This window comes from Saimiri boliviensis, chromosome 9, assembly GCF_048565385.1.
Source record: "Saimiri boliviensis isolate mSaiBol1 chromosome 9, mSaiBol1.pri, whole genome shotgun sequence".
NCBI classification, from domain to species: domain Eukaryota; kingdom Metazoa; phylum Chordata; class Mammalia; order Primates; family Cebidae; genus Saimiri; species Saimiri boliviensis.
The window spans coordinates 58,603,418-58,616,067 of NC_133457.1; the positions used below are offsets into that span (position 1 = coordinate 58,603,418).

The 12,650-nt window shown below is 45.7% G+C and overlaps 1 protein-coding gene across 1 annotated transcript in view; it reads left to right on the forward strand.

Annotated features, from left to right (window-relative positions):
* TRIM71 (tripartite motif containing 71) overlaps window positions 1-12,155 on the forward strand; it is an 81,284-nt gene extending 69,129 nt beyond the window's left edge. The window contains exons 3-4 of the mRNA XM_003931004.4: window positions 1,191-1,325; window positions 6,596-12,155. Coding sequence (XP_003931053.3) covers window positions 1,191-1,325; window positions 6,596-8,047 — 1,587 coding nt within the window. The 3' untranslated portion in view covers window positions 8,048-12,155. The remainder of the gene's footprint in view (window positions 1-1,190; window positions 1,326-6,595) is intronic.
* Window positions 12,156-12,650: the final 495 nt, after the last annotated feature.

Below are 12,650 nucleotides of genomic sequence, written 5' to 3' on the forward strand. Positions count from 1 at the left end.
GACAAGGCACAGTGGCTGAATTTTTGTCCCAAGTGTTTCTCAGCTGAGAACTGTTAATAACAGTGTTTTACTCTGTGCCTGGTGCTGAGCTCAGCTCTACCCATGCATTGCTCTGCATTTCCCTCACAGCTACCCTTTACCAAGGCTGGAGAGGACCAGGAGCTTGTCCAAGGCCTTACAACTAGTAGGAGGCCTTAAACTAACCCAGGATTTGAACCTGTGTTGCCTGACTTCAGGGATGACTGACCAGCCTGGTTTGCCTAGGACTGTCCCAGTTTTAGCACTGAAAGTTCACATCCCAGAAACACCTTTGTCCACGGCGCAGTGGATGATTCCTAAGCCCATACCAAGCTCTAAACCCTTTGCGTTTCCCTGACACCCTCCTGATGGGATCACCTGCCCTGAAACCTGGTGTACCAACAGCAATCACTTTGGAATCCTTGATTTAATACCTCGGTATCTCAAAGAAATCCTTGTGGCTTTTCAAGACACACCATGCAATATTAATGAAAACACCATGCCTTCTGTCTGGATAAATTTTTTATGAACAATAATACGTCTGATTAAACTGGCTGATTTACTAGGGCTGGTACAGGGTGGCGTGTGTGGTGATGTGTAGATGGTCTCTGACCACAGGGCACGGCTTTTTAGGTAGTTCAGGGGACAGTCCCAGTGTGTACTTCGTGTTCGTTCTGGCTGGGATGAGCTGTGTTGCCAGTGCCTTGACAAAAGCAGGATGGGTTTAGTCACTAGCCTGTCGCACACCCTCACGTGAGGGATGTGCCTGGCCTGCAGGGTTTTGCCCAGGCAGAGAGTGAGGCCAAGAAGTCTGGGGAAGTTGCGTGTGTGGCTAGAGTTGTACCTTTTACAGCTGATCCTCATTCCCAGTTTTCGGCTGTCACCCAAATACACTGGTTTCACTGTGTCAGGGTATCTCTTAATAGTCCTGACATCCACTGTAGGTGCCATTTCTCATACAAAGAAATCCAGCTCTTGCCAGCATCTCCTTCAGTTACATGTCAGACAGATGCCAGTCTCTCCCTAAGTGCCCGTTTTCCTTCCAAGGGAGTGAGTCAAGTGGTCTGGAAACCCGGGGTGTCAGCTTTTCAAGTCTGACAGAGCAGGGTCAAATGTTTTGTATAAGGAGTAACAGTCCTTCTAATGCCTCGGCGGTTTTTTTTTTTTTTCAGCTGAGCATTGAGCAGGCCCAGACGGTGGCGGAACAAGTGGAGATGAAGGCAAAGGTTGTGCAGTCGGAGGTGAAAGCGGTGACTGCGCGGCATAAGAAAGCCCTGGAGGAGCGCGAGTGCGAGCTGCTGTGGAAGGTAACAGACGGGGAGGCAGCTCCCCCACTGAGGCTGTGCCCACTCGACTCCACGAGGTCTCCAATTGCAGGTCCAGGAGCCAAACACTAAGTTTAGAATGCTTGCTAATTTTCTAGAAGGCCTGTTGGCAGAAAGATGCAGGGGGTCCGTGGAACATTGTGGGTGCTGTCTGCGGTAAAACAACAAGAAGCCTTTTCAGAAGTATGTGCGTAAGCAAGACTGGAAGCAGTCTCCAGTTTTATATAGCATTCACTCAAGGGAAGGCAAAAGAAGGGAGCGTAGTCAAAACTGTTGTTAAGAAAGGCAGGCTGGTGGGAAACATCCCTATTTTTGGTGACCTGGCTGGTTGCACTTCCTGACCTCTTGTGGAAAACCAGTTTTCCTCTTAGGAGGGCAGTGAGTGTGTGTCCTTTCTTCCTGTTGGAGCAGGAAAGAGTGCTGAGTAGACTAGTGTGCTGTTTAGATAAAAATCAGCTGGAAAGACTACTCACCCCACCCAAGCCAGCATTCCAGATGTTCCTCTGTTCCTTTTCTGATTCTATGTCTCCATTCAGAAAGGCGGAGAGTTATGTCTGAAAGGACCAGTACCCCATGCCAGTTCTTTAACTATAATTATGTTGTCTGAAGACACAAAAAAAGACTGGAGCTGATTGGCCAGGCACAGTGGCTCACGCCTGTAATACCAGCACTTTGGGAGGCCGAGGCCGGCGAATCACCTGAGGCCAGTAGTTTGAGATCAGCCTGACCAATACGGAGAAACCCTATCTCTACTAAAAATTAGCCGGGTATGGTGGCACATGACTGTAATCCCAGCTACTTGGGAGGCTGAGACAGGAGAATCACTTGAACCTGGGAGTTGGAGGTTGCAGTGACCCGAGGCCCTGCCATTGCACTCCAACCCTGGTGACAAGAGTGAAACTCTGTCTTAAAAAAAAAAAAAGACTGGAGCTGATTTCTAAGGGTATCCTCGTGGAGTGTGCCTGCTTCCATCTCCAAACAATATGATGATGGTGGGGATGGTGCCGCCGTTTCTGCAAGTGACCCTTGCTAACTGCTGTGCTCTATGATGATCTGCAAGGCGTCACTGGGCATTGCGTTTTCCATTTAGTTAACTTCACAACTGGATGCTTTCTGCCTCTTGTGAACTCTTAAGGAATATGACTCAATTGCTTTCTGATAAGAAGAGACTTCGGAGGTCTCCCAAGATTTTGAATTCAGCACATTTTTTGAGCACCTTTGTGGGCATGACATAGTTTTCAGACACTCATATGTCCCCATGGGTCTGCCAGTGTTATGCCACCCACGAATGTTAATTATAACTGAGGGGCCCACTTCTTGCAACCTGAGAGCTTTGTAGTGAACTCTGCCACAAACTCGCTCTTCTGGATTTCCTGATGAAAAAGGCCTTTGTGTGTGGGGTTTCTGCCGCTTTCACCTTAGTTACCCTCCCTCCTGCGAGGTTGACCCACTGTCCTCTCTAAAGGCAGTTCTCTTTCAGAAGAAATAGCAAGTTTATACTCTTGGGAGATGCCTGTTTGAAAGAAGAGTCAGTCTCTTCTTCGTTGTAGTGAGCAGTTTCTGCTTGCCCAAAAATTTATCCTCAGAGCATTCCAAAATAAGCTTCCTTATTCTGGACACTTGCTATAGAACCGTGCTCCAATTCCTGTGGGAGCCCCTCTGTCTTTGACTAATGACTGAATTTTTTTTCTGTTCCCAGCAAAGTCCTCTTGGCCTTGCCTGTCTCTGTCTGGGTATCTCTTTGTTGTAAGTTTGTTTTCCTTCATCTCTGGTGACGTAATGTGAAGATGTATGAGTGCAAGGATTAAGACAACCCTGCTGTTGATATCCAGATGGCATCTCTTCATTCTTGGGCCTTATATATTTCCAGTGGACTTGGTGCTTATATAGTTAGTGCATGTATAGTTCATGCGTAAGAATTAAAGGTGTATAATCCCAGCACTTTGGGAGGCCGAGGCGGGTGGATCACAAGGTCAAGAGATCGAGACCATCCTGGTCAACATGGTGAAACCCTGTCTCTACTAAAAAAATACAAAAAATTAGCTGGGCATGGCAGCGCGTGCCTGTAATCCCAGCTACTCAGGAGGCTGAGGCAAGAGAATTGCCTGAACCCAGGAGACGGAGGTTGCAGTGAGCTGAGATTGCGCCATCGCACTCCAGCCTGGCTAATAAGAGCGAAACTCCGTCTCAAAAAAAAAAAAGAATCAAAGGTGGAGATGTGGCCCAGTGGGCAAAGCTTCTTTAATCTGTCCCCATGTGGACCTCTACGTACACATGTATCCTGGTTCACTAAACAGATGAAAAAGCAGGAATGAGTTGAAATCTTATCATCACCCCTCCGACCCTAAAGGAGTCAGCTTAAACTCTAGCTCTTTCAACAGTGAATGCTTATTCTGAAACAGACTTCTGTGGTTTTCAGATATGTAGAACACTCAAGTCATGGTCCTCTGTGTAAACTATTTGGATAAATTTATTCCCTTCACAGGGAGAAATTGCTTAGGATTAGAGAACTTTTAAAGAATAGAGAAACTAATGTCCCATGTAGCATGATTTGAGAACATCAAGCAGGAATTATTTTGGAAGGTTAGAATCCATGTCCATATATTAGAGCATTTTAGATTTAAAGGGCGCCTTTGGAAATCTTAAAATGTGGGGTACAGGGCTTCTCAGGTTCCCAGTTGGGTTTTTAAAACCTGTTTTTAAAATACAGAAGTAAAGAGAAACTGGCCAAGTACAGTGGCTCATGCCTGTAATGCCAGCACTTTGGGAGGCTGAGTTGGGAAGATTGCTTGAGCCCAGCAGTCGGAGGCCAGCCCTGGCAACATATCAAGATCCCATGTCTTAAAAAAAATTACTTACAGACTCACTCTCTCTCTCATTCTCTTTCTCTCTCTCTCTCTCTCTCTCTCTCTCTCTCTCTCTCTCTCTCTCTCTCGGCTCGGCGGCTCGTTCCTGTAATCCCAGCACTTTGGGAGTCCAGGGCACAAGGCCAGGAGTTGAGACCAGCCTGGCCAACATGGTAAAACCCCTTTTCTATTAAAAATACAAAAATTAGCCGGGCATGGTAGCACATACCTGTATTCCCAGCTACTTGAGACGTTGAGACAGGAGAGTTCCCTGAACTCGGGACGCAGAGGTTGCAGTGAGCTGAGATTGCAGCATTGCACTCCAGTCTGGGCAACAGAGCAAGACTCTATCTCAAAACAAGAAGAAGAAAAAGAAGTTAACCAGGCATGGTGGTGCACTAGTAAGAGGCTGGGGTAAGAAGATCATTTAAGCTTGGGAGGTCTGAGGTGGCAGTGAGCCATGGTCACCATTCTCAAGACACAGTCTTGAGAGTGTGTGTCTGTGTGTGTGTGTGTGTCTGTGTGTGTGTGTGTGTACACATACTCCTGACTTCAAATGATCCACCTGCCTTGGCTTCCCAAAGTGCTAGGATTACAGGCATGAACCACCATGCCCACACACCAGTGTGTATGTTCTTTCAGTGATTTCTGGTTTCAGGGGGTGTGAGACTAGCCATGAAATCCTGCCTGGTTTTGCCTCTACTACCTTCCTGCCACTCGCTCCACTTTCACAGCCACTTCTGATGGCTAAGCCACTGCCAACCCACAGCTGTTGTTCACCTTTAATACACATTTCCCAAACTAATCCTTTTGTGTTTTTTTTTTTTTGTTGTTGTTGTTCTTGTTTTTTTGAGACAGAGTTTTGCTCTTGTTGCCCAGGCTAGAGTGCAGTGGCATGATCTCGGCTCACTGCAACCTCCACCTCCGTAGTTCAAGTGACAATCTTGCCTCAGCCTCCCGAGTAGCTGGGATTATAGGTCCCCCCACCATGCCCGGTTAATTTTGTATTTTTAGTAGAGATGAGGTTTCATGGTGTTGGCCAGCCTGATCTCAAATTCCTGACCTCAGTGATCCACCCACCTCTGCCTCCCAAAGTGCTGGGATTACAGCTGAGACCCATCGCACCAGGCCACAAACTAATTCTTTGAGAGCATGAATGTGTCATGTTACTCCCCTATTGGAAAACTGTGTGTTTGAAATGCTGAGCCTTTGTGCTGGCTATTTCCTCTGGTGGGATAGCTCTCCTTTTGGCCTTTTGCCTAGTCTCAACCTTTAGGTCTCAACTTGGGCAAGACACTGTCCTTCAGCTCCCTTTGTCTATATCTGGGCTCCTACTCACTGTCTTTCCCATCCTTTTTCTACTTTTTGATAGCTGTCACTATCTGACATGATCCTTATTTCTTTGATTGCTTTCTAATGTCTGCTTTTCTAAACTACAACTCTGAGAGCAGGGACGGTATTTTCTGTGGGTCACTGCAGTACCTCCAGTGCCTGGCAGAGTGTATGTGCTCAGTAAGCTCTGTTTGTCAGATGGTTATTTTTAGTTTCGGTGGTGGGATCTTGCTTTTTTTTTTTTAAGGTGGGATCTCCCAGGCTGGAGCGCAGTGGTTATTCACAAATAAAGTTCAGTCATGACACACTACAGACAGCCTCCTGGGCTCAAGTGGTATCTCCCACTTCAGCTTCCCAAGTAGCTGGGACTACAGGTGTACAGGTATACGCCCTTGTGCCTAGCCAGATGACTGTTTTAAACTTTATTTTTCTTTAATTTCTAGCTTATAGAAAAGTTTCAATAATAATAGTAACTCCAGGTGTTTCTTATCTTTCTTGCTGATTATGTACATTTTGTCCCAATTACTATTTTTTGAGATGGAGTCTGGCTCTGTCACCCAGGCTGGAGTGCAATGGCACTATCTCAGCTCACTGCAACATTCATTGAATGCGTACGTGTGTGTGTACATGTATGTATATGTTTGTGATCCAAGAGTGAGTTGGTGTATTGGAAACACAACCCCTTTACACCTAGACACAGTACAATTGTAGAAGTTAGGAAATTTGATTTTGATACAGTGCTAGCATCTACTCCTTAGTCCATAATCAGGGTTCAACAATTGTCCCAGTGGTGCTCTTCATAGCTGGCCATTTCCCCCAGTCCAGGGTCACTAATTATATTTAGTTGTCTTGTCTCTAGTAACTATCTTCTGTAACCCTGAACAGTTCTTCAGCCTTTTTTGGTCCTTTGTGATTTTGCTGCTTTTGAAGAATACAGGCCAGATGTTTTTTGTAGACCATCTCTCAAAATGTGTTTGTCTGATGCTTCCTTGTGATTAGTTGTGCCTTATGTGGGGTTTTCTGTGCTTGGCTCTAAGCCTCTGTGTCTTTCTTCACTCTCGCCTTTCCCTCCAGGTAGAAAAGATTCGCCAGGTGAAAGCCAAGTCTCTGTACCTGCAGGTGGAGAAGCTGCGGCAAAACCTCAACAAGCTTGAGAGCACCATCAGTGCCGTGCAGCAGGTCCTGGAGGAGGGCCGAGCGCTGGATATCCTGCTGGCCCGAGACCGCATGCTGGCCCAGGTGCAGGAGCTGAAGACCGTGCGGAGCCTCCTGCAGCCCCAGGAAGATGATCGAGTCATGTTCACACCCCCAGATCAGGCGCTGTACCTTGCCATCAAATCTTTTGGCTTTGTTAGTAGCGGGGCCTTTGCACCACTCACCAAGGCCACGGGCGATGGCCTCAAGCGTGCCCTCCAGGGTAAGGTGGCCTCCTTCACAGTCATTGGTTATGACCACGATGGTGAGCCCCGCCTCTCGGGAGGTGATCTCATGTCGGCTGTGGTCCTTGGCCCTGACGGCAACCTGTTTGGTGCAGAGGTGAGCGATCAGCAAAATGGGACGTATGTGGTGAGTTACCGGCCCCAGCTGGAGGGCGAGCACCTGGTGTCAGTGACACTGTGCAACCAGCACATTGAGAACAGCCCGTTCAAGGTGGTGGTCAAGTCAGGCCGCAGCTACGTGGGCATTGGGCTCCCAGGCCTGAGCTTCGGCAGCGAGGGTGACAGTGATGGCAAGCTCTGCCGCCCTTGGGGCGTGAGTGTAGACAAGGAGGGCTACATCGTTGTCGCTGACCGCAGCAACAACCGCATCCAGGTGTTCAAGCCCTGTGGCGCCTTCCACCACAAATTCGGCACCCTGGGCTCCCGGCCGGGGCAGTTCGACCGACCAGCCGGGGTGGCCTGTGACGCCTCACGCAGGATCGTGGTGGCTGACAAGGACAATCATCGCATCCAGATCTTCACCTTCGAGGGCCAGTTTCTCCTCAAATTTGGTGAGAAGGGAACCAAGAACGGGCAGTTCAACTACCCTTGGGATGTGGCGGTGAATTCTGAAGGCAAGATCCTGGTCTCAGACACGAGGAACCACCGGATCCAGCTGTTTGGGCCTGATGGTGTCTTCCTAAATAAGTATGGCTTCGAGGGGGCTCTCTGGAAGCACTTTGACTCCCCACGGGGTGTGGCCTTCAACCATGAGGGCCACTTGGTGGTCACTGACTTCAACAACCACCGGCTCCTGGTCATTCACCCCGACTGCCAGTCGGCACGCTTCCTGGGCTCGGAGGGCACAGGCAATGGGCAGTTCCTGCGCCCACAAGGTGTCGCCGTGGACCAGGAAGGGCGCATCATTGTGGCGGATTCCAGGAACCATCGGGTACAGATGTTTGAATCCAACGGCAGCTTCCTGTGCAAGTTTGGGGCTCAAGGCAGCGGCTTCGGGCAGATGGATCGCCCTTCAGGCATCGCCATCACCCCCGATGGAATGATCGTTGTGGTGGACTTCGGCAACAATCGAATCCTCGTCTTCTAATTGCATTTCCTAGGTTGCTGTGTTTGGGGGGTGTGTGCGCGTCTCTCTCTCTCTTGCTCTCTCTTGCTCGCTCTCTCTCTTTCTCTCTTTTTGAATTTCAAAGAAGAATCAGTCTCAGGGAGATTTCTTTTTTTCTTTTTTTTTAAAAGAGAACAAGAAAAGTACAACATTGCTTAAGTCCTACCTCATCTTTATTTTTTTACAGATGAATGTACTTATCTTTTCTGCAGGGATTGAGCCTGTGAAGTGATAATTTCTATCTACCTCATAAATCTTTGCATTTCCTTCTGCAACAGGCCCTCTTCCCCTCCTCAGTGGAGTCGCATTTCCCTCTTCCCCTGTGTGGGACATGATATGCACAAACCTGGCATCTGTATAGCTGGGAGGGCACTGGATGTGTGTGGTGGGGTGTATTCTGTAGATTGAGCCAAGGAAACACAAAAAAAAAACTACTAAGTAAAAAAAGCAAAAAACTATAAAACATGGAAAAAATAGGATTTAAAATGCATAATTATAGAGTATCTGTGTTCTTGAGAATACTGTTTATATGGGGTTAGATTATGTTGTGTTATTTTGATCTTTTTGGAAAATCTTCTCTTTTTAAATGCTGCAACAGAGAACTCTCCTCTGTTCTCTGTTTATACCTCAGTGTGTTTAACCTCCTCTTCTGCATCTTTTCTTAATCCTAGACGTTGTGGCTGTGGCTTGCTAGCCAAGAAAAGCAGACCCTTCATATTTTAGGGTATATAATCTTTGTTTCTTTTAAGGGAGGGTGTGTGCGTGTTTGTTTCAAAGCCATCTTGCACCCAAGTAGTAAGCTGAAAATGACACACTGCCTCCCAAACCTCTCCTTTCACACTTTGCTTTCTTAAAAATCTGTATAGATGTAGCTCAGGAGTTTTGATTAAACATATTCTCAAAAGTTAAGTTTTCTTATTTTGCTGTTGGTTATAAAGAGTTAAATGGAAGGAAGGAAGAAGGAAATTAACCTCATTCTCCGACAGAGGGTTTTCAGGCATGGGCTGATGTGGACATGAATGTGGTTGGACATGCTTGTGCTGAAGGAGTCAGAGAGCACATGAAAGAAACCAGGCACCCCCAAACTATAGGGACTCCACAGAAGGGGCAGGTTCATCCTGACCCGAGAGTGCATAGGAGTTTGTTCTGTAGTGCTAGGAGTTTCTTTTCCTAAGAAGAGTAGGCAAAGGAAAGAACTTTTATTTTACAAGCACAATTTTTTTCCTGCTCTGGAAGTTCAGGGAACAGCCCAGTCCCACACCCTCTGCTGGGGTCACTTTTTATAGGATTGTTTGCACCCCGGCCATGGTTTAGGACCTCATGGTTTAACATGAATACCCATGTCCCTGTGCCCCACCCCCCACCCCCAAGGCCTTCGAATATAAAGATCTAGAAACCAAATCGTTCCCAACCTGAAATGTAGGATGTAATGTCTTTTCTTAAACCTGTAACTTGGTACCAAAGAATGAAAATTTTAAGACTCCTGCTGCAGAACTGTGGGGTAGAATCTGTCACTTTACAGGATTGGTTGGTTGTAAGCTGGACTTGGGCACAAAACTTGTGCTTCTGGGCATTGTCTGTCTTTCAAGTGCACAGCAGGTGTAGCTGATAACCTGCTTGTCAGAACCCGGTGGGTTCCTGCATTCCTCCAAATACTAAAATAACCCAATTCTGGAGACGCCTTCCTCAGGGAAAGAGTGACTCTCAAACAAATGTCAGTGGCTTACAAGAGAGACCTCTTGTTTAAAAATAGACTTATGGATCAACTTCTGTTCCTCTATTTAACAGAAATTTATATTGCAAAATATAGTTTGGAATGAACAGAACAGATTAACAAATGGAGCAGTTTGCTTTTGTTATCCCAATAGAAAAAGGAGATGATGGGGACGATATGACAAGTCAGTCAAATTGCTTTTCCCGCACACCTCTTTTGGACGTTTAATCTGCTACTACAAGCTACGCTGTCTCTTCCCATTGCTTTAATTCTAGGGTTTCTGAGTGACCAAAATGGGAAGAAAAAAAAAATCATCTCACAGAGGAGAACTGCATGCAATAAAAGATAGAAAAGTTGGAAAGTAACTTCAGACTGCTGGCTCCCAGCTGCTGTTACAGGGTGGGAAGCGTTAAGAAATCTTGTTTGGTAGAAGCTCCTTTTGCTATAGAAATTAATAGTGAATCCTTCCCCAGTGCCTATTCAGTTGCCTTTTGGCCATTAAGCTCTAAGTTCTTTGGTAAAGAGTTAATGTAGTTGAACATTTTTACTGTTTCTTATTTTGGAGTAAGTTGGTGCTGAACTTTCTTCCTTCTCTCTAGCCACCCAACAAGCCACCCTTTAAATACCAAAGACAACTGGTTTTAAATGCTTGAAAAACAAATTTTATTGAGGAAATGGATCTTGATTAAAATCTTTCGTAGTCATTTTCATTCTGCTCTTTTCTTTCTAATTTCCCTAGATGTAGGAAAATTTTGGGACCTAAACGAGAAATTTTCTTGGTGCATAGCAGTAACTAAAGCTTCTTATTTGACATTTTATTATGGATTTGGTTGAAAAGCCAAGATTTTCACTCCATGGTTGAAATTAACAGGTCTTAATTTACAGACTTAAATTTGCAGGCTTAGAGCAAGTAGAACTATGCCCCTGAAACATGTGTGTAGATTGGAAGTACTACGTCTGTGTCCCCAGTGGTGGCATATCCCCGTACCTTTCTGTACCCAAAATGGTGCCTGACTGGCATTTGAGAAACACGGTCACATTTGGAAAGCTATTGTTTTTAAAACATTGACCATTTGTGGCTGCCCGCGATTGACTCCTGACCCATAGGGATTGGTGCGAAGCACTTTGGAGAGTGTTTATTGTATGATGTGAAGTGTTCCAAATCAAAGAAAGATGATGAAAGCCAAACTTCGGCAGTCCCTAGTGTGAGACTGTTAAAAGTACCTGTGTTTAAATACATAATCTCCTGCCTGTTATGAGGTGATGCCAGGGTAGCCAGGAGTTCGGTCAAGGAAGGGAGTCTTCAACATGATGGAAAAAATAGTGAGGTCCTGGGTGTTACGAGGTAGGAGAATAAAAAGGTTTCTGGGGAGTAAATATGACAAGACAACAGTCCCCATGGAGGTCTGGTCTGATCTGGTCAGGTGGCGAGGGTTGGGTGGGGTGTAATGTCAGCTCAGTTTATGTTTGGAGATGCCCATTGGGTTTGGACATGCAGGTTTGGGTGTTGAGATGTTTAAAGGAAATCTAACCCATAGGTAAAAACCACTTTTGCTTGACACTGAGTTAACATTTCAGAAGTGTTATTTTTGGTCCCGAGATCTCATCCTGTCTCAGAACCTGTACCCTGTTGGGACTGCAGGTGGCACTCAAGTTGACTAGAGCACAGTGACCTGGGCTGTACCCCAAGTGCACTAACTCCTCAATGCCCTTTTAAGTCTAACTTATTTGGGGAAACATATAATAAAGGGTACCATAAACCGAATCCAAATTAGGTGTTGGGCCAAAAATGTTGCCAGAATTGAGGCACTTTGTGATGGAGTTGCAGGAGAATAGCTTGCGATTGGCCCAGTCTGATTTATTCTAGTTAAGCCAAAGCTTAATTATTTGAGGAGGAGAGTCTTTTAGGCTTGAAGCAGCAAAGTACTATTTATATGTGTTGCCTTCTTCATTGGAAGATTCTAAGATTGCTGTGTTCTGGTAGGTGGTGAAAGATATGCCAAAGTTTTAAGCTTGTTTTTCTGATTTTGTTGTTGTTGTTTTTTTAATCCAGTGGTGCCAAAAAATATTTAGGGTATATTTAAGGTATATTTAAAACATCACTCTGAGTTTCCAACAGTCTGGGGCTGTATAAAGGTCAAACACTTGTACTCGCAGGTGATGGTGTCACATGGCCAGGGCCTCTGGACCTCTATGGCCTTGTCTGGCTTTCTGCAGGCCAGGGGCACAGGGCGCAGCATTCCAGACCACACTGACTGCTTTTGTTGAGTTTCTACCTCAATTGTGGCCAATCATCTACCTCATGTTTAGCATCTGACAGGTCTCAAAAAGAATAGTAGTAATCCAGTGGGGAGTGGGCGGGAGCGGGAAGCTACCTCTGAAAGAGATGTTATCATAAATCTACAACTGATTTCTCCCAGGAGAAATGTTTTATTAACCTTGAAAGAGAAATGTCAGGCAAATGTAGTCATAAATCAAAGTAGTTCTTAGCAATCTGGCCTTTCCCCCTCACAAAGAATCATGCATACCGTTACTGTCGTTCAGTATTACGAAACTACTGGTTAATCTGACCTATTGGAGGACTTAACTACAAATAAAGACCTGTAGGTCTCTTTCTCTTCAAGAGAAAAATATTTTATCTGTGTTTCGAATGTCTGCAACTAATACCCTTTTAGGAGTAATTCTAAAGGTCTAGTTCTTGGAAACATCCAATATTTGAAGGGAATGAGAATCCTTTTGACTACATGATTGTATTCGTAGCTTCTGGACCCAGCAGGACATTCATCACCATGATGTTGGAACAATCACTGTTTTGACTGAGCAGTGACTGTTGAAGTGTATATTGCTCTTTTGTTTTGTGTTTTGATTTTT